The sequence below is a fragment of the Tamandua tetradactyla genome, chromosome 6 (genome assembly GCF_023851605.1).
Source record: "Tamandua tetradactyla isolate mTamTet1 chromosome 6, mTamTet1.pri, whole genome shotgun sequence".
In the NCBI taxonomy this organism is placed as follows: domain Eukaryota; kingdom Metazoa; phylum Chordata; class Mammalia; order Pilosa; family Myrmecophagidae; genus Tamandua; species Tamandua tetradactyla.
Genome location: NC_135332.1, coordinates 20,360,197 through 20,382,899, shown reverse-complemented (window position 1 = coordinate 20,382,899; position 22,703 = coordinate 20,360,197). Strand labels below are relative to the sequence as shown.

At 34.4% G+C, this 22,703-nt stretch overlaps 1 protein-coding gene across 2 annotated transcripts in view; it reads right to left on the bottom strand.

Annotated features, from left to right (window-relative positions):
* The window catches only part of CDC27 (cell division cycle 27), a 98,544-nt gene that overhangs the window by 27,164 nt on the left and 48,677 nt on the right, over positions 1 to 22,703 (bottom strand). The window contains exons 6-12 of one of the 2 annotated variants that reach the window (XM_077164013.1): positions 22,423 to 22,577; positions 22,106 to 22,317; positions 21,045 to 21,159; positions 18,711 to 18,826; positions 12,622 to 12,721; positions 11,765 to 11,972; positions 11,395 to 11,567 (exon numbers count right to left, since the gene is read on the bottom strand). In XM_077164013.1, the coding sequence (XP_077020128.1) occupies positions 11,395 to 11,567; positions 11,765 to 11,972; positions 12,622 to 12,721; positions 18,711 to 18,826; positions 21,045 to 21,159; positions 22,106 to 22,317; positions 22,423 to 22,577 (1,079 nt within the window). The remainder of the gene's footprint in view (positions 1 to 11,394; positions 11,568 to 11,764; positions 11,973 to 12,621; positions 12,722 to 18,710; positions 18,827 to 21,044; positions 21,160 to 22,105; positions 22,318 to 22,422; positions 22,578 to 22,703) is intronic. The other variant, XM_077164014.1, reaches the window with a different exon arrangement.

The following is a 22,703-nucleotide window of genomic DNA, read 5'->3' as shown; positions in this document are numbered from 1 at the left end:
CTGAATTCCCCAATCAACAGACATAGACTGGCAGAATGGATTAAAAAACAGGATCCTTCTATATGCCGTCTACAGGAAACACATCTTAGACCCAAAGATAAACATAGGTTGAAAGTGAAAGGTTGGGAAAAGATATTTCATGCAAATAACAACCAGAAAAGAGCAGGAGTGGCTATACTAATATCCAACAAATTAGACTTCAAATGTAAAACAGTTAAAAGAGACAAAGAAGGACACTATCTACTAATAAAAGGAACAATTAAACAAGAAGACATAATAATCATAAATATTTATGCACCGAACCGGAATGCCCCTAAATACGTGAGGAATACACTGCAAACACTGAAAAGGGAAATAGACACATGTACCATAATAGTTGGAGACTTCAATTCACCACTCTCATCAATGGACAGAACATCTAGACAGAGGATCAATAAAGAAATAGAGAATCTGAATATTACTATAAATGAGCTAGACTTAACAGACATTTATAGGACATTACATCCGACAACAGCAGGATACACCTTTTCCTCAAGTTCTCATGGATCATTCTCAAACATAGACCATATGCTGGGTCACAAAGCAAGTCTTAACAAATTTAAAAAGATTGAAATCATACACAACACTTTCTCGGATCATAAAGGAATGAAGTTGGAAATCAATAATAGGTGGAGTGCCAGAAAATTCACACATACGTGGAGGCTCAACAACACACTCTTAAACAACGAGTGGATCAAAGAAGAAACTGCAAGAGAAATTAGTAAATACCTCGAGGCGAATGAAAACGAAAACACAACATATCAAAACTTATGGGACGCAGCAAAGGCAGTGCTAAGAGGGAAATTTATTGCCCTAAATGCCTATATCAGAAAAGAAGAAAAGGCAAAAATGCAGGAATTAACTGTCCACTTGGAAGAACTGGAGAAAGAACGGCAAACTAATCCCAAAGCAAGCAAAAGGAAAGAAATAACAAAGATTAGAGCAGAAATAAATGAAATTGAAAACATGAAAACAATAGAGAAAATCAATAAGACCAGAAGTTGGTTCTATGAGAAAATCAATAAGATTGATGGGCCCTCAGCAAGATTGACAAAAAGAAGAAGAGAGAGGATGCAAATAAATAAGATCAGAAATGGAAGAGGAGACATAACTACTGACCTCACAGAAATAAAGGAGGTAATAACAGGATACTATGAACAGCTTTACGCTAATAAATACAACAATTAAGAGGAAATGGACGGGTTCCTGGAAAGACATGAACAACCAACTTTGACTCAAGAAGAAATAGATGACCTCAACAAACCAATCACAAGTAAAGAAATTGAATTAGTCATTCAAAAGCTTCCTAAAAAGAAAAATCCAGGACCAGACGGCTTCACATCTGAATTCTATCAAACATTCCAGAAAGAATTGGTACCAACTCTCCTCAAACTCTTCAAAAAAATCAAAGTGGAGGGAAAACTACCTAATTCATTCTACCAAGCCAACATCACCCTCATACCAAAACCAGGCAAAGATATTACAAAAAAAGAAAACTACAGACCAATCTCTCTAATGAATATAGATGCAAAACTCCTCAATAAAATTCTAGCAAATTGTATCCAACAACACATTAAAAGAATTATACATCATGACCAAGTAGGATTCATCCCAGGTATGCAAGGATGGTTCAACATAAGAAAATCAATTAATGTAATACACCATATCAACAAATCAAAGCAGAAAAATCACATGATCATCTCAACTGATGCAGAGAAGGCATTTGACAAGATTCAACATCCTTTCCTGTTGAAAACACTTCAAAAGATAGGAATACAAGGGAACTTCCTTAAAATGATAGAGGGAATATATGAAAAACCCACAGCTAATATCATCCTCAATGGGGAAAAATTGAAAACTTTCCCCCTAAGATCAGGAACAAGACAAGGATGTCCACTATCACCACTATTATTCAACATTGTGTTGGAGGTTCTAGCCAGAGCAATTAGACAAGAAAAAGAAATACAAGGCATCAAAATTGGAAAGGAAGAAGTAAAACTATCACTGTTTGCAGACGATATGATACTATACGTCAAAAACCCGGAAAAATCCACAACAAAACTACTAGAGCTAATAAATGAGTACAGCAAAGTAGCAGGTTACAAGATCAACATTCAAAACTCTGTAGCATTTCTATACACTAGTAATGAACAAGCTGAGGGGGAAATCAAGAAACGAATCGCATTTACAATTGCAACTAAAAGAATAAAATACCTAGGAATAAATTTAACTAAAGAGACAAAAAACCTATATAAAGAAAACTACAAAAAACTGCTAAAAGAAATCACAGAAGACCTAAATAGATGGAAGGGCATACCGTGTTCATGGATTGGAAGACTAAATATAGTTAAGATGTCAATCCTACCTAAATTGATTCACAGATTCAATGCAATACCAATCAAAATCCCAACAACTTATTTTTCAGAAACAGAAAAACCAGTAAGCAAATTTATGTGGAAGGGCAGGGTGCCCCGAATTGCTAAAAACATCTTGAGGAAAAAAAACGAAGCTGGAGGTCTTGCACTGCCTGACTTTAAGGCATATTATGAAGCCACAGTGGTCAAAACAGCATGGTATTGGCATAAAGATAGATATATCGACCAATGGAATCGAATAGAGTGCTCAGATATAGACCCTCTCATCTATGGACATTTGATCTTTGATAAGGCAGTCAAGCCAACTCACCTGGGACAGAACAGTCTCTTCAATAAATGGTGCCTAGAGAACTGGATATCCATATGCAAAAGAATGAAAGAAGACCCGTATCTCACATCCTATACAAAAGTTAACTCAAAATGGATCAAAGATCTAAACATTAGGTCTAAGACCATAAAACAGTTAGAGGAAAATGTAGGGAGATATCTTATGAAACTTACAATTGGAGGCGGTTTTATGGACCTTAAACCTAAAGCAAGAGCACTGAAGAAGGAAATAAATAAATGGGAGCTCCTCAAAATTAAACACTTTTGTGCATCAAAGAACTTCATCAAGAAAGTAGAAAGACAGCCGACACAATGGGAGGCAATATTTGGAAATGACATATCAGATAAAGGTCTAGTATCCAGAATTTATAAAGAGATTGTCCAACTCAACAACAAAAAGACAGCCAACCCAATTACAAAATGGGAAAAAGACTTGAACAGACACCTCTCAGAAGAGGAAATACAAATGGCCAAAAGACACATGAAGAGATACTCAATGTCCCTGGCTATTAGAGAAATGCAAATCAAAACCACAATGAGATATCATCTCACACCCACCAGAATGGCCATTATCAACAAAACAGAAAATGACAAGTGCTGGAGAGGATGTGGAGAAAGAGGCACACTTATCCACTGTTGGTGGGAATGTCAAATGGTGCAACCACTGTGGAAGGCAGTTTGGCGGTTCCTCAAAAAACTGAATATAGAATTGCCATACGACCCAGAAATACCATTGCTGGGTATCTACTCAAAGGACTTAAGGGCAAAGACACAAACGGACATTTGCACACCAATGTTTATAGCAGCGTTATTTACAATTGCAAAGAGATGGAAACAGCCAAAATGTCCATCAACAGACGAGTGGCTAAACAAACTGTGGTATATACATACGATGGAATATTATGCAGCTTTAAGACAGGATAAACTTATGAAGCATGTAATAACATGGATGGACCTAGAGAACATTATGCTGAGTGAGTCTAGCCAAAAACTAAAGGAGAAATACTGTATGGTCCCACTGATGTGAACGGACATTCGAGAATAAACTTGGAATATGTCATTGGTAACAGAGTCCAGCAGGAGTTAGAAACAGGGGACACCTCCCAGTGAAGCAGGTAAGCTCTTCCAAACCCCACTGTCTGAACACTGATGCAGGGGTCTTGCTCCAAAGCTGCCAGGAGCAATTAGGTCAACTACGAGGAAGTAAAATTTTAAAACAATGAGAAGTTCCAGGGGAAAGAAAAATGTGACCGCCTCATTAATTTATAATCTAGACTCAAAATCCCTTAAGAGCCTTACCCCAAATAAACGCTTTCCAGAACTGAAAAAAAAAAGAAAAGAAAAACAGAGTCCAGAGACTTCACAGGAAAGTCTTTCAACCTGCTGAGTCTCACCCTCAGGGAAAACCGACGCAGGTGACTCTTTCCTCCTGATAGGAGGCCAGTTTTGTCTGGAAAAATCCAGCTGGGGTCTATAATACCTAAGTAGACCCTCCTAAGGGTGGAGGGGAAAAGGCACCATACAAGCAGGGCAAGAAACAAGAAAATAAGAACTGAAAAATTCTCCTCTGTTAAACAAAACCTAAGGTAGAGGTCCAGATAAAGCTGAACTGAATGTCAAAGAATAGACAGACAACAAATTCATCCAGCAAGAAAACCCTAGGTAAATGAAATGAAAGCAATCTCCAGAATAAACTAATTAAGGTAATTAAATGCCTAGATGCCAGCAAAAAATAACAAATCACACTAGGAAAATTGAAGATATGGCCCAGTCAAAGGAACAAACCAACAATTCAAATGACATACAGGAGCTGAAAACAATTAATTCAGAATGTACGAACAGACATGGAAAACCTCATCAAAAAACAAAGCAATGAATTGAGGGAGGATAGAAAGAAGGCAAGGAATGAACAAAAAGAAGAAATTGAAAGTCTAAAAAAACAAATCACAGAACTTATGGGGATGAAAGGCAAGGTAGAAGAGATGAAAAAAACAATGGAAACCTACAATGGTAGATCAAGAGACAGAACATAGGATTAGTGAACCGGAGGACGGAACATCTGAAATCTGTCAAGAAAAAGAAAATATAGGGAAAAAAATAGAAAAATATCAGCAGGGACTCAGGGAATTCATAGACAACATGAAGCGCACGAACATAGGTGTTGTGGGTATCCCAGAAGGAGAAGAGAAGGGAAAAGGAGGAGAAAAACTAATGGAGGAAATTATCACTGAAAATTTCCCAACTCTTATGAAAGACTTAAAATTGCAGATCCAAGAAGTACAGCGTACCCCAAAGAGAACAGATCCAAATAGACACACTCTAAGACATTTACTAATCAGAATGTCAGAGGTTAAAGAGAAAAGAGAGAATCTTGAAAGGAGCAAGAGAAAAGCAATCCATCATATACAAGGGAAGCCCAATAAGACTATGTGCAGATCTCTCAGTAGAAACCATGAAGGCAAGAAGACAGTGGGATGATAAATTCAAATTATTAAAATAGAAAAACTGCCAACCAAGAATTCTATATCCAGCAAAATTGTCCTTCAAAAATGAGGGAGAAATTAAAACATTTTCAGACAAAAAATCACTGAGAGAATTTGTGACCAAGAGACCAGCTCTGCAAGAAATATTAAAGGGAGCACTAGAGACAGATACGAAGACAGAAGAGAGAGGTGTGGAGAAGAGTGTAGAAAGGAAGACTATGAGTAAAGGTAAAGAGAAGGAAAATTAGATATGACATATAAAATCCAAAAGGCAAAATAGTAGAAGAAAGTACTACCCATGCAGTAATAACACTGAATGTTAATGGATTAAACTGTCCAATCAAAAGACATAGTCTGGAAGAATGGATTAAAAAACAGGACCCGTCTATATGCTGTCTCTACTCAAAGGACACGAGGCCAAGGACACAAATGGACATTTACACACCAATGTTTATAGCAGCATTATTTACAATTACCAAGAGATGGAAGCAGCCAAAATGTCCATCAACAGACGGTTGGCTAAACAAACTGTGGCATTTACATAAGATTGAATATTATGCAGCTGTAAGACAGAATAAAGTTATGAAGTATGTAACAACATGAATGGACCTTAAGGACTTTATGCTGAGTGTGATTAGCCAGAAACAAAAGGACAAATAGTGTATGGTCTCACTGATATGAACTGACATTAGTGAATAAACTTGGGATATTTTGTTGGTAACAGAGACCATCAGGAGATAGAAATAGGGTAAGATATTGGGTAAGTGGAGCTGAAGGGATACAGATTGTGCAACAGGACTGAATATAAAAACTCAGAAATGGACAGCACAATATTACCTAACTGTAATACAATTATGTTAAAACACTGAATGAAGCTGCATATGAGAATGATAGAGGGAGGAGGGCTGGGGCATAAATGAAATCACAAAGAAAGATAGACAATAAAGACTGAGATGGTATTATCTAGGAATGCCTAGAGTGTATAATGATAGTGACTAAATGTACAAATTTAAAAAATGTTTTTGCATGAGGAAGAACAAAATGTCATTACCACAGTGTGCTGAAAATAGATGGTAATTAATATTTAAAAATTTCAACTAATGTGTGGGACTAAAGCAAAAAAATGTTTATTTGGTACAAATTTATACTTTGACTAGAGCATCTCCTAATATAACTTGTGTAGATAGTTGGTTGAACACCTTAAGTACATGGAACTTTGTATAGGAGATGAGATTTTGTTGGTTTGTCCATGTGATGCCCTGATGAATCCCAGAGTGATCTGATCAGTGAGTGGAAAAGTATTTGCAAAGTGGTGAGAACGGGGGAAAACTCAACTTCCCCAAGTTGAATTCTTGATATTCTCACAAGCAGTGTGGGCAACCAAAGCTATAGGCTGAGCCCTCAGTCTTGGGGTTTGGTCATATGAAACTTAACCCCACAGGGGATAGGTCAAGCCTACTTAAAATTAGGCCTAAGAGTCACCCCCAAGAGAACCTCTTTTGTTGCTCGGATGTGGCCTCTCTCTCCAGCAAACACAACAAGCAAACTCACTGCCCTCCCCCTGCCTACGTGGACATGACTCCCAGGGGTGTGGAACTTCCTGGCAATGTGGGACAGAAATTCCAGAATGAGCTGAGATTCAGCATCAAGGGATCGAGAAAAACTCTAGAATGAACTGAGACCCAGCATCAAGGGACTGAGAAAACCTTCTTGACCAAAGGGGGAAGAGTGAAATGAGACAAAGTGTCAATGGCTGAGAGATTCCAAACAGAGTCGCGAGGTTATCCTGGAGGTTATTCTTACGCATTAAGTAGATATCACCTTGTTATTCAAGATGTAATGGAAAGGCTGGAGGGAACTGCCTGAAAATGTAGAGCTGTGTTCCAGTAGCCATGTTTCTTGAGGATGATTGTATAATGATATAGCTTTCACAATGTGGCTGTGTGATTGTGAAAACCTTGTGTCTGATGCTCCCTTTATCTACCTTGTCAACAGATGAGTAAAACATATGGAATAAAAATAAATAATAGGGGGAACAAATGTTAAAATAAATTTAGTTTGAAATGCTAGTGATCAATGAAAGGGAGAGGTAAGGGGTATGGTATGTAAAATCTTTTTTTTCTGTTTTTGTTTTATTTTTCTGTTTTCTTTTTATTTCTTTTTCTGAATTGATGCAAATGTTCTGGGAAATGATCATGATGATGAATATGCAACTATGTGATGATACTGTGAATTGCTGAGTGTAAGTGTTGGGAATGTCTGTGTTTCTTTCTTGTAATTTTTAATTAATAAAAAATTTTTTAAAAAAGACTCATTTTAGACACAAGGATACAAATAGACTGAAAATGAAAGAATGGAAAAAAGACTTTCTACTCAAGTTGTAACCAAAAGAAAGCAGGAGTAGCTATACTAATATTGGATTAAATAGACTTGAAATGTAAAGACATCATAACAGACAAAGGACACTATATATTAACTAAAGGGTCAATTCACCAAGAAGATTCAACAATCATAAATGTTTATGCTCCCGATCAAGGAGCTCCAAAGTACATGAGACAGACACTGACAAAACTGAAGGGAGGGACAGAAGCTTCAAAAACAATAGCAGAAGACTTCAATATACCACTCTCCTCTAAACCATAGAACAACCAGACAGAAGGTCAACAAAGAAACAGAGAAATTAAAAACTTTATAAATGAATTAGACATATATAGGTCATTGTACCCCCAAACCCAAGGATATACATTCTTCTCTAGTGCTCACGGAACATTCTCCAGGGAAGATTTTATGCTGGGGCACAAAATAGATCTTTATAAATTTAAAAACACTGAAATTACTCAAAGCACTTTCTCTGTTCAGAACAGATGAAGGTGGATCTCGATAACTACCAAAGAATGAGACCATTCACAAATATATGGAGATTAAATAGCATACTCTTAAACAACCAGTGGGTCAAAGAAGTAATTGCTAGAAAAATCAGTAGCTATCTGGAGATGAATGAAAATGAGAATAAAACTTATCAGAACTTATGGGATGCTGAAAAGGCTGCGATGAGCGGGAAATTTATTGCCCTAAATGCCTACACTAAAAAACAAGAAAGAGCAAAAATTGAGGACTGAACAGCTCACCTGGAGGAATCTGAGAAAGAGCAGCAAACTAACCTCAAAGCAAATAGAAAAGAAATAACAAAGATTAAAGCAGAGATAAATGAATGGGAGAACAAACAACAATAGAAAGAATTAATAAAATCAAAAGTTGGTTCTTTGAAAAAATCAATAAAATTGATGGGCCACTAGCAAAATTGACAAAGAAAAGAAGAGAGAGGATACAAATAAACAATATCAGAAATGAGAAGGAGTGCATGGTACAGACCCCGAAGAAATAAAAGAAATTATAAGAGGATACTATGAACAACTATATGCCAACAAACTAGACAACTCAGATGAAATGGACAATTTCCTGGAAACACATAAATAAGCTACATTGACTCAGGAAGAAATAGAAGATCTCAACAAACCAATCACAAGTAAAGAGATCTGATCAGTCATCAAAAATCTTCCTACAAAGAAAAAGCCCAGGGCCAGATGGCTTCAAGGGGGAATTTTATTAAACATTTCACAAAGAATTAACACCAATCCTGCTCAAACTTTTCTAAAAAACTGAGGTAAAAGGAATAGTACCTAACTCATTTTATGAAGCTAATATCATTTTTTTATTAATTAAAAAAAGAATTAACAAAACAATTAGAAATCATTCCATTCTACATGTACAATCAGTAATTCTTAATATCATCACATAGTTGCATATTCATCATTTCTTAGTACATTTGCATCGATTTAGAAAAAGAAATAAAAAGACAACAGAATAAGAATTAAAACGATAATAGAAAGAAAAAAGAAAAAAAAAAAAAACCTATACCTCACATGCAGCTTCATTCAGTGTCTTAACATAATTGCATTACAATTAGGTAGTATTGTGCTGTCCATTTCTGAGTTTTTATATCCAGTCCCGATGTACGGTCTGTATCCCTTCAGCTCCGATTACCCCTTCTCTCTCTTTTTTTTTTTTAATTAACAGAAAAAAAGAAATTAACCCAACATTTAGAAATCATACCATTCTACATATGCAATCAGTAATTCTTAACATCATCACATAGATGCATGATCATCATTTCTTAGTACATTTGCATTGGTTTAGAAGAACTAGCAACATAACCGAAAAAGATATAGAATGTAAGCTAATATCATTTTAATACAAAACCAGGTAAACATGCTATAAGAAAGAAAACTACAGGCCAATCTCCCTAATGAACAGAGATGCAAAAATTCTCAAGAAAATATTAGCAAATTGAATCCAATAACACATTAAAAGAATTATACACCACAGCCAAGTGGGGTTTATACCAGGAATGCAAGGATCATTCAACACAAGAAAATGAATTAATGTAAGAAAGAACATTAACAAATCAAAAGGGAAAACTCATATGATCATCTTGACTGATGCTGAAAAAGCATTCGACAAAATTCAATATCTTTTTCTGATAAAAACACTCCAAAAGATAGGAATCAAAGGTAACTACCTCAATATGATAAAGGGAATATATGAAAACCTGACAGCCAGCATCATATTCAATGGAGAGAGACTGAAAGCTTTCCCCCTAAGATCAGGAATGAGACAAGGATGAATACTGTCACCACTCCTATTCAACAATGTGCTAGAAGTTCTAGCGAGAGTAATCAGGCAGGAGAAAGAGATAAAAGGTATCCAGATTGGAAAGGAAGAAATAAAACTTCATTATGTATAGATGACATGATACTATACTTGGAAGAGCTTGAGAAATGTACAGCACAGTTACTTGAGCTAATAAGCAAATTCAGCAAGGTAGCGGGGTAGAAAATTAATGGGCAAAAATCAGTAACGTTTCTATATACAAGCAATGTCCTGAGGTGTCAGTTAAAGAAAAAATTCCATTCAAAATAGCAATTAAAAGAATCAAGTACTTAGGAATGAACTTAACTAGGGATGTAAAGGACTTGTACACAGAAAACTACATAACACTGCTAAAAGAAATCAAAGGAGATCTAAATAGGTGAAAAGACATTCCCTGCTCATGGAGAGGAAGGCTAAATATAGTTAAGATGTCAATTCTACCCAAATTGATCTACAGATTCAACGCAGTACCAATCAAAATTCCAACAACCTACTTTGAAGACTTTGAAAAGCTAATTACCAAATTCATCTGGAAGGGAAAGAGGCCTCAGATAGCTAAAAAAAATCCTAAAAATGAAGAATAAAGTGGAGAATTAATTCTCCCTGACTTTAAAACCTATTATTAAGTCACAGTGGTCAAAACAGCATGGTACTGGCACAAAGGCAGAACCACCGACCACTGGAATGAGAGTGCAGAAATAGACCACCAAATCCATCCCCACCCACAAAATAAATATATCTAACTTTTTTTTAACAAATGACTATGACTGTTGGATCATCACACTGATATTTATTTTAGTCTCCAGTATCTTAGAGCAGCTTGAAGTAAAAACCTAAAATTGTGGAACTGTAATTCATACCAAATTCTGAAAACCATTTTACAATTAATTGTTTGGATGTGCTTTGAAATTGCTTTTTTTGTATATATGTTATTTTTCACAAAAAAGAAAAAAAGTCAATTGTGATGAAGCACCCTGGAGCTGCTAGAAAGAAAAGTCTGAGATGATGGAACGGTAGTCCATGACACACTCTGGGATCTGTTCTATAACAACTTGTTGTGTTGAAGAGTGCTTTGAAAATTATTGCTTTTTTTCTTTCTTTGCTTTGTATATATGTTATATTATACAATAAAGAAAATTAAAAAAGATCTATTACATCATAAATATGCATTTTCAGATCCAATGAAGAAGTGTACAAGAGTTCTAGATAAGAATATATTGATAAGGTGATTCTTCATGAATCTCCCTCAAGTAATCCCACAAAATTTAAATTGCTCACCCTTTAATACAAGAAAGAATTATATATATATAAATAACATGGAGCAAATAAATATAAAAATACTACATAATGTAATGTTTATTATTACATAATAAATATTGACCTTTTTAGATCTAACTTTCTCAAGCATGAAAATTTAAATTATTTCTAGAAAGGCATATTTAACTACTTTCTATACTTACTTGCATGTACTCTGAAAGCTCAAAATAGGCCCTTCCAATTTGGCACAATACCCAACCAGTATTGTAGTGGTGAGAAGGTAGGTGGCTCAATATATTTATAGCTTCTTTGCAGTTGTATGAACACAAAGCTAAGTAACCTTTCCCCATTTCACGCAGGAGGCTCATCAAACCTTCTAGGAGAAAAATACAGTAAACAAAAGAGAAAAACAAAATAAACAGAATGGCTATTTATAAAATTAATTCATTAAAAATTCCAACATCTATCTAGAAAACAATAAAGGTACTGTAATGATAATAAAGAAATTTACTTAAAGCAATAAATGAGTAATAAAGTAAACTACAAAAAAGATATTAAACATTTAAAACAGACCTGCTGCTGCTTTCTGTAGATTAAAAGCTTGGATCTGAGGTGTGATTGTAGATATTTTCCCTTCTGAAATTATGGAAGAATCCAATTTTGTAATTTCCAGGCTATCATTTATGTTAGGTTGAGTTATTCCTCCTTTGTTAGTTTTACTTTTTGTTTTTCTGTTTGGGATTTTAGGTGGAAACTTCATTTTTAATTTTTTACTATTTTCCTGTAAAGGGGGGAAATCCCATTTATTATACACATGTATTTTAGACTCCTTTTGAAGCACTTTTCAAGTATTAGATACAAAGTAATAAGTATAAATTTGATTAACCTGTATTTCCCATTTAAATGAAATTCCCATTTCATTTAATTTCCCCCAACAATAATATCTAACATAACCATAGTACATCAAATTCAGGAACTGGTATTGGTACAATACTATGAACCAAATTATAGACCAGCCTTATTTGGCATTCATCAGTTTTAAATGTACTCTTCTTTGTTTTTTTTTTTTTTTAATCACATTTATAGATGTGTGTAATCAACCTCCACAATCAGGATATTGGTCTGTTTCATTACCACAAACTTCCTAGTGTTATCATTTAATAGTCACACCCTCTCCCCAACCCTAATTCTTGGTAGTCAGTGATCAGTTTCCATCATGATAATTTTGTCATTTTGAGCATATTATATAATATTTATTGAAGAATCAAGAAAATTTATAAAAGTTATAAGAAGGTCCTCCAAGTTAAAAATCTTTTTAATTCTAAATGATCTCTTAAAGAAAATTATTTGAGATGGAGTCACTGATAAACAGACATTGTAGAGAGGGGGAAGCATTAAGCAAATGTGACATACAGACATCTTTAAATTACCTTGGTTGTGGAGCTGTCACTAGTAAAAAGTCGTGAACTTCTTCGAGGCAGTGCATTTGGGGGAGATGTGATAGTGGGGCTCAATACCTGAGGTGTAGTACTAAAAAAATATATAAAAGAAGACATTTATTTTTTACATGGTTGATGATCTTTATTGTTTCAATTTAGGTATATAAAAATAGAAAATTCATCATGTTTGTATTCTAAAGTTGATGAGTTTGTTTATCTTTTTCTCTTTGCTCCATGGAAATTCAGGATTTAAAAAAGACCATTCATGTTCCCTAAAATACTAGAGATTACAGAACAGATCCTCATTCTATCTGACATTACTAATTTGAATTAGGTAAAATATATATTAAATTCTAGGACAATAAGTGGCAAACATCTGTAAGTCAATTATATCCAGCCCTCATTTGCACCTATAGAAAGTCAGGTAAAAAGGAAAAGATAGCCAGGCATAGAAACTCTAATGTGGGATATTTGCCAACTACAAGTAGAACAACTGATACTTGGAAAGGTTTTTCCCTGTAAATTCAAATAGGTACATCCAAATATATCCTATTTATAGCAAAAGGATTCTGATAACTGCTTGGACACATTTTTACTTTATAGGCAAATCCTAAGATATAAGAAATTCCATTCTTAGAAAGTAATCAAATTTAAAACCTGGACTTATCTAATTCAGAATTAAGTCTATGGATGAAACTGTTTATATTTTATGCAGTTTATGGGAAATCCTGCTAGTTATCTATGTCTGGACAAAGAGATGCTGAGCAGTGAATAAAGAATGCCCAGGTCTCTCCTCAAACTTTTCAAAACACAAAACTTTAATGTAGGGATTTCAGCAAGTGAGGCCATTTGGGTCAAAAAGTTCATTTAAAAAGTACAACATCCTTTATTTGGTAGGCTCAACTCTGTGTCATTTATACTACAAATAATGGAAAATACTTCCTTATTAAGATAGTCTAGTTATAGAAAACAGCTTTGCCTGAGAAATGGGAAGGAATAATTTCATAGTATGAGACAGTTTATAGGAAGGACAAGCCTGAGAATACTGTTGAGATTGTTTTAGACAGACAGAAGGTTGCTTGAGGGTAACATAAATCTAGTGGGGGCAAAAGTAACAATAAGAAAAAGAGGGCTCTGGGACTGGGAGGGAGGAGAAGACAAATTCTTCCTATATTATAATCAAAAGTAAAGGTTCAGTTAGGCTTCAGTGACCTCCCTGATAGAAGAAGAAAATGCCCAGTTTAATAGGCACTAAAAAAATGAAGCAGGATACTGAGTTTGAAGCAATGATTGCATTGTATGAAATATCTATATATGAATTATTACAAATTGTATCTATTTAGGTGTTTGACAATATAGGAGTATGCTCTGGCATCAGACTGCCTAGGTTTGAAATTTGGCCCCACAACTTAACTAGCTCGTGATTTTGAGCCAGGTTTTTTAAACTTAAAAACATTTTTTTTTGGAACTAGCACCACTGCTTTATGTTTTCTAAAAAATATAAGAGTTCTTATAGTTATCCAAAAAATCATGGAAAGATATAGAAATGAGTTTTTGAGCATAATTTATGAGGAAAAAATGAAGACACAAACTTTTTTTGATGATTTAGCTAAGAATACTGTGCTGGTTTGAATCTGTTCTGTACCCTGGAAAAGCCTATGTTCTTTTAATCCAGCCCTGAGGATGCAGATCTATTGTGGGTGGGACCTTTTGCTTAGGTTATTTCCAAAGAGATGTGACCCAACCCATTCAAGGTAGGTCTTAATCCCCTTGCTGGAGTCCTTTATGAGAGGATAAAGGCAGAGACATTTTGAAGAGTTCTCAAAGACAGAAAACATCCTATGAGAAGCAAGAAGGACCCGTAAGAGCTGAGAGAGCCATTTTGAAACCAGAATCCAGGAAAGAAAGATCAGCAAATGCCCCCAATATGCTTTCCATGTGATGGAAGAATCCCAGATGCCAGCAGCTTTTTCTCAGAGAAAGTTACCTCCTCCTGATGCCTTAATTTGGACATTTTCATGGTCTTAGAACTGTATATTTTAACTTAATAAATCCCCTTTGTAAAAGCCAAACCATTTCTGGTATATTGCATTCCAGCCATTATAGCAAATTGAAACAAATACTATGCATTCTAATTATCTCTAAAAAACAAAAACAAAAATATTCTAAATACAAAGAATAGACTGCTGCCAGTCATTATTGAGTAACATGGACCAGATTTACTCTCACATCATAAACAACTAAGACACTGAACAAAATAGATGAAACAATCATTTTCATACATTGGGTAAGGCAGCAAATGTCTGAGGCATTTTAAAGCCAGATACAGAGAAGGGGAATGCAAATATAGAGCTCAGTTGTTGCCAAATATTAAGAAGAAAATGCTATAATGAATTAAAGGACATCAAAGCTGCAAGTGCAGGATAGATTACTGGAGAGAAAAGAGATGCACACACAGAGAACTCCCAAAGAACTGTAGGAGTGTTTCCTTAGCATCTTCAGCTGAAAACTGCTAATAGCAGGTATGTGAGGAAACTATCTGAAGCCAAAAAAAAAAAAAAAAAAAACACTACTGGAACAGAAAAAGCAAAACAACTTTTGACACTTACTCCAGTCTGAGAATAGTTTTCATTTTTGGTAGCCAGAGTGGAGAAACCTCATAATTAACAGGCCATTATGTAGAGTACTCGAAGAGTATTACATCAATAGTGGAGTAAAATTAGTCCAGACTAAAAGCTGCTGTTGTCCTTCCTAACAAAGTTTTGTTTTTTTTTCCTAACAAGGTTTAAAAAAGCAAGACCTGAAAGGATCAAATGGCTTCTGCATTCCAAAACAAAACTTAAAAATACTTAAAGGAATCCAAAAAATGCAGCACACAACAATGTAAAACTTACAATAACTGGCATCCAGTAAAAAATATCAGACATGCCAAGAAGCAAGAAAATACGATTTACAATGAAGAGAAAAACCAATTAATAAAAATGGACCCAGGAATAGCACAGTAACAGAATTAACAGACAAGAATACTGACAAGGCAACTATAAATATACTCCATATGTTCAAAAAGGTAAATGAAAACATTAGCGTGTTAAGGAGAGAACCAAATTAGACTTCTAGGGATGGAAAATATAATGTCTGAGATGAAAAATACATTGAATGAGATTAAGAGTATTAGATGCTGCAGGAGAAAAGAGTAGTTCACTTGAAGATATAGCAATAAACACTATCCAAAATGAAAGAGAGGAAAAAGACTGGAAACAAAAATGAACAGAGCATCAGTGAACCGTGGGACAAATTAAATAAAGCAGTCTCATTTACATGTAATTGGAGTTTTAGAAGAAGAGAGATGTGGACAGAAAAAATATTTGAAGAAATAATGGCCAAAATTTAGCTAGATTTGATGAAAACAATGAACCCAGAGATCCAAGAAGCTCAATGAACCCAAGGCCAAGAAACATGAAAACTACACTAGGGTGCATCATAATCAAATTGCTTAAAACTAGCGATAAGGAGAAAATCTTAAAACAATCAGAGAAAAGACACACATTACATACAGAGGAACAAAGTTGAGAATAACAGCAGACTTCTTGTCAGCAATAAGACAAGTCAGAAGACAGTTAAGTAACATTTTTAAAGGAAAAAACTGTCAACCAGACAGTTTCATTCTATACCTAATGAAAAAATAGCTTTCAAAAATAAAGATGAAAAAGGCTTTTTCTGACATACAAAAACTATCAGCAGACTCGGACTACAAGGAATGTTTAAGCAAGTCCTTCAGCTGTTGGAAAATGATACTAGACTGAAATCTGAATCTATAGAAAGAAATAAAGAGTACCAGATATAGAAAATATGTGGGTAAATATATAATAGGCTTTTTTCTCATTTTTAAAACCGTCTACAGTCAAACACTAGGGATACCCAAATCAATAGGCCAAGCCCTTGATCTTGAGGCTTACTCTTGTGAAACTTATGTATGTAGCGGAGAAGCTTAGCCTACCTATAGGTATGCCTACGAGTTACTTCTGGAGGACCTCTTTTGTTACTGGGATGTGGCTTCTCTAAGCCCAACTCTGCAAGTGAAATCATTGCCCTCCCCTCTATGTGGGACATGACATCCAGGGGTGAAAGTCTCCCTGGCAGAGTGGGAGGTGACTCCCAGGGACGAGTCTGGCCCTGGCACTGTGGGATCAGCAATGTCATCCTGATCAAAAGGGGGAAAAGAAGTGTAACAAATTATGTATCAGTGGCTGAGAGAGCCCAAATAGAGTTGAGTGGCAACTCCTGGAGGTCACTCTTACACAAACTTCAGTTAGACATTGCTACCTACCTTAATTTGCCAACCCCTAACCTAAACCATTCCTGGCAATCCTAAAGCACATCTTGGATATTATATGAGATTTTATAAAGATTCCATGCACTAGGCTAACTTTCCAGAAACCAACAACCTCCAGATAGGTCCCTGGACTGGGTAAGTCCTGAAATGCAGAAGTGCCAGCCTCTCCAGAACATCTAGTCCCATACCCCTATCCCATATTAGTGACAGCCCCTTCCAACATGAAAAAGCTAGAATAGGCATAGCCCAAATACCCCTAAAAGTGGGAGAAAGAGCAAAGGAAATGGTGGCATTATACAGAGAAGGTAGGGTTTAACAAATGAGTATGACTGCTGAATCATTTAAACTGATATTTCTTTTAGTCTCCAGTATCTCAGAGCAGCTAGAAGTAAAAACCTAAAATTGTAGGACTATAACCCATACCAAACTTTGAAATCTGTTCTATAACTAATTGTGATGTGCTTTGAAATTTACTGCTTTTCAATATATGTTATTTTTTACAAAAAAAGAAAAGAAAAACAAAAAATACATAAAAAAAAGAAAAGTTATGTCTTGTAGAGAAAAAACTATAAAAGATAACTGAGTGTTTAAAGCAGATACAACACAATGCATTGTGGGACTTATAAATACATAGAACTGAAACATGGCAATGACAGCATAAAGACTGGAAGAGAAGCATGGAAGTATTCTATTTTAAGGTTTTATATGTGAAGTGGTACAAATATTACTTAAAGGTAGACTTTGACATGCTAAAATGTATACTATAAACCCTAAAATGACCTCTAAAAAGATAAATATAATTGCTAATAAGGAACTAGATAAAATAAATAGATAAAATAGATAATAAAATAGATAAAACTAATAAAATAGATAAAATGGAATAATCACTATAAAAAACCCCAAATTATTATAGTTGGTACCTATTACAGTTATTAAATTTGTTACTGAATTATGTTTATATACTCTTTAGGATTTGCATATACTCAGCCTATATGCTGCTGTTCTGTAGGAGATGACAGCATCCTTCTAACAGAGCCCCAGGCAATCACTATTATCTGTCTGCACTAACGAAGAGACTTTTCATCCTGGCATTATAGAAATACTGAGCCCTTTTTTACCATCAAGGAATATACTCATTTGTATCTGTTTTAAGACTTACACGTTTACTAATTTAGAATGAGGCCAAATTGTATCTTTCTTTTATATTACCAGCTTTAATTTATTTTTCAGTCCTTGATAGGAAAATAAATCCTATTTAACACCATTTCTGTGTGGAAATGGATTCATTATTTGAAGATTTATTTGAAAAATACTTTGATGATCTGGTTATAGTTTTATTTGAAAAATAATTTCATGATCTAGTTATAGAATGAGAGGGGGGGCAAATGAAACCTATTTGTAATTGACCTATAAAGTGGGTCATATGTATAAGAAGAAAATTATTTTGAAAGAGTATTTAGAATTTTTAGTTTAAACAAATTTGTGAGGCAATTACATTAAATTAAGATGATATTTTACCTAATTCTTTTCTTGATTTACATTAAAATAATCAACTAAAAATTACACGCCTTAGCATTCAGCTATAAATTTTTAAATTCACACACACGAATGTATAATATTCACTGTAGAGTTACTGGGAGAGTCAAAACTTGCCTAAATGAAGAAGTATAAAGAATCAAGTCTTACAGCAAGAAAAGAAAGCAAAAGTTTAGTTAACAATGTTAAATAATGACACCATAATAAATACCTTGTTTGTGGGCCAGAACTTTGTGTTTGCGCAACAAGAATTGGAGTTACCTCTCGACTATTTCCACTCTGTGAGAAGACAGACTTTGTTCCAGTTTGGCCGATTCTGGCAACAGACTGTAAAACACAAAAAGTTTAAGGTTTGTGAATTATAAACTGCACTGTAAATGATAAAAGATATCAAAACTCTCTGATCTGCAGTCTTTCAATGAAAGATTTCAGAATATATACCCTCATCTTAAAACAAGAACTACTAATAAGTCATTATTTATCTAGTATGAACATAAGCATGTTATTTTAACCTCAGCATATTTTTATTTCCATACTATGCTTCCATTTTTCTCTTAAGTTTCAAAGAAAAGGCTCAAATTATTGTAAGCTATTCTTTATATTTCACCGCGATCACTCTCTATTTATTATACATCTTCTATGTAAGGGGCCAAGTGCTACCGAATCCTAGGCACTGGGGATAAAAAGAATTTTAAGACGGATACACTAGTCTCAAGATTTGTGGTCTCATTTAGTACACATAAAAAAGTAATCATAACAATAAGAATTTATACTCCTTTGGCAATTAATAAAAACAGTTCTTACAGAAGTTCAGAGAAGACTGCAAAAATCACCCAGTTACTTTCCAAATTCTAAGGACCTTGCTCTTAGGCTTAATATTCCTTTTCTAGCATTTACAATCTTTAATTAATTGGTCTCTGCTTACTTTGGAGGAAAAAATATATATTTGTTTGCCTCTTCTATATTCTCTATTCATATTTACCACCTAGCTTCTTTAAAAAGTGATCTGTAATTATTGCATCAGTGGATACTTTCTATTTACTGTTTTGTTTTTTTCTACCACCAGGTAATTTTCTTTGAAATTTACTGTTTCCAATATTCACTGCACATAATACGCACACAACTCATTTCAAAATCACTAATAATCACTTTCTCATCTGATTGTGCTTCAACATCACTGAATATCCCTTCCTTTTTGAAACTTCATATAACTTTCAAAATAGGTATGTATCTTATGTGTCTTACCATTCCATTTGCTGGCCCCTCTTCCTTCCACTGTTTTAAATTTAAGTAAACTCTGTGTTCATTAGCTACTCTCTTTAGGAGATCCTAGGGAAATTAGTTTTAATTATTTTTAGCTTAAATATTATTTTTATTGCCAGATTCTTTCTGCTATCACTAACTATCCACTGAATATTTTCACCTGATCTACCACCAACTCAAAATAAAACTCCATAATCCTTCTTCCACGTGCCCCGAACTGGAACCTCTCCATTCATCCATTTTGACCTCTTCAAGGGACATAACTTGAAGTCTATTCTGGTCCTTCTTTATTTATCAAAGAACTGTGTTCTACACTCACTACTCAATTTGCTACTGCATGCAGACTTGCAAGTGAAGCTCTTCTGGGAATGTTTCTTAATAGGGTAAGATGGGAACTGAGGCAGAAGGTGATGAGAGAGCAAGTAGCTTCTATTATTGGGATACTGAAATCCTGTACCTGTTTCATTGCCTAACTTGCTTTTGGTTTGCTATGCTCTCCTGGCTTTGGTCTAATTCATCTGATACGCTAACTGCCATCTTTCTTTTCTTCTCATAACTGTAATTAACTAATTTCCAGAATTATATTTCACTCCCATAACAATATAGCAGTGGGTACTTCCCAACTTTTAAAATTCAGGTTTAAACTAATCCAAACATAAACTACTTTGCAATTCATTTTTACAACCCTTAGAGTTCCTATTATCACTTCCTAAAGAGTAGAAAAAAAGATGTTTAAAAAAAGGCAAAACAAAAACCAGAAACATATTTAGTATATGTCAAATATTTTTCATTTTCCTATACATCATCTCTATGTAGATCCACCAAAAAATTTCTAGTATCAGAAGTAGCTGGCTTTACTCAAACAAATCTTTTTCATGTTATTATTAGAATTACTCAAAAAACATACACACACACAGTGGTAGGGACAAGTAAAATCTATGGCAGATATAATTACTGTTATTTATATTCAAGGTGATAGAAAACATCTTAATTTTGTGAAAAAAGAAAAAAAAGAAAAATCTGAATATATACATTTAGCTAAATGCCTAAACTAGACTTGTGAGTTGTAATCTTACTTGGAAAAAGAGCAATAGTTTTTTGTCTCCTAAGATAACAAAAGGCTATGACAATGATAACCTTCAACATTTAGATCAACAACTCTAAAACTCTACGGCAAAAATAGTTACATAAACTCAGATTCTCCCTGAAACGAACCTAAAAGACTGGAATTTTAAACGAGTTTCTTTTATCTACACCAAACTGCATTCTACATGGAAAATACCTTCTTTGAAGGGGCTCCGGTGGATGGCACGTCAATTACAGAAGATGTATTAGTGTAGTTTTGTAAATAGGATCCATCTCCAGGACTTGGGGTTTCTAATGGCAAAATCCCAAAACTGAGAAGAGGTTGAAATCAAGGTGTCAAAAAGTCATCAAGGCATATATAAAGCAGCAGTATACTTAAATTAGAAGGTCTAAAAGGAAGAGAATGGCAAATCAGTCTTGGGGGCAGTAAGGATCTGAGGGGCAGATTAAAAATAAACTGTGACTGTAGACTATCCCACCCACCGTTAAGTAAGATTTTAAATTAAAGAAAACAAACAAGGAACTAAATTGAGCAGCAACTACTGATCTCAGAAGATTTATTACAAATAAAGAAGAGTGGCTTTATAAAAACTAAGATCAAAATGATCAAATTATTCCAAATTCTTGGAGTTTACATGATTTAGACATGATTCCAGAGAAAATGTCTCTAGAGAGCACTTAATTATTCAGTGGTTCCTAGAACTATTATCTGTGGATTCAATGAATTGCTATAATCTCAGTCTTGCTACTTTTCTGGCCCCTGGACCCAATTCACAGAATTTGTTCTAGCATATTTATATTTTATCTTTGTACTTTTGGGTACTTGTTTTCTGGGCGAGGTTCCTGTATTTATAAATGCAGGAACTGACAAAATATCTTATATTGATAGGTATTAGTATTTCCTTCATGTTGCTCTGATTTCATTATAAGCATACCAACATTTCAAGGGGTTTGCTGCTACCCATTGATACACAGCTATAAAGACAATATCTTTTAATAAACACACTAGCTGAAAAGGCATATTTAAGAATTAAAAATAAATTGTCCAATATTATTATATTTTTATCATATGTACTATATTTCTTTTATTTTATTTTCTGAAAATAGAATAGGTCCATTACTGACTTACTGAATGCCTCAATTTCCATAATGATTTAGGCAGTTGCTGTCCAGATTAATTTATATTACTAATTAATATGATTGTTATACAATCATTAAATTACAGCACAATTCAAAGTATTTTTTTTCTTGTCTTACCTTGGGGTTAAGGGGCTAAGAGCAGCTGGCCCTCCTAACAAACTTCGACCAGTTTTTGGTTTATTTTGAACCTGTTTAGATAATATGGAAGTTCCTGTTCCCAGAGAGACGTTGTCTGGTGAAATTACAGCTGAATCAATATAAGACACTGAAGAATCTGTATTCAAGGAGTACTTTGAATTGGAAGATTCTAAATTCAGTCTGTTTAATTCCTGAAACAGAAAATTTCTACCATGTCATTTATGAAAAATTATTTAGCTCAGATCATTCTTACTAGTTTTCATAATATTCTGAACACGACAGTATGATAAACTTACAATTGTATCTTGGGGTGTTTCTGTAAGAACTGTCTCAGTCTGTCTGTGAGATAAACTATGATTAGATACTAGTGTTGTGCATGAGTTGGGCAGACAGTTGCTAAAGTTCTGTAAAGATGTTAATTTAAATGTTTGGTCAGGATCTGGCTTTTCACCTGTGAAGACAAAAAAGGATATTTTCTTCTAAGGAAATGAGGGTTAATTTTGTTGCAAGTTATGTATACTGGCTGAAATAAGGCCTTTCCTGAGTTTTAAAAATTCTTCTGCCCATTTCTGCTAAT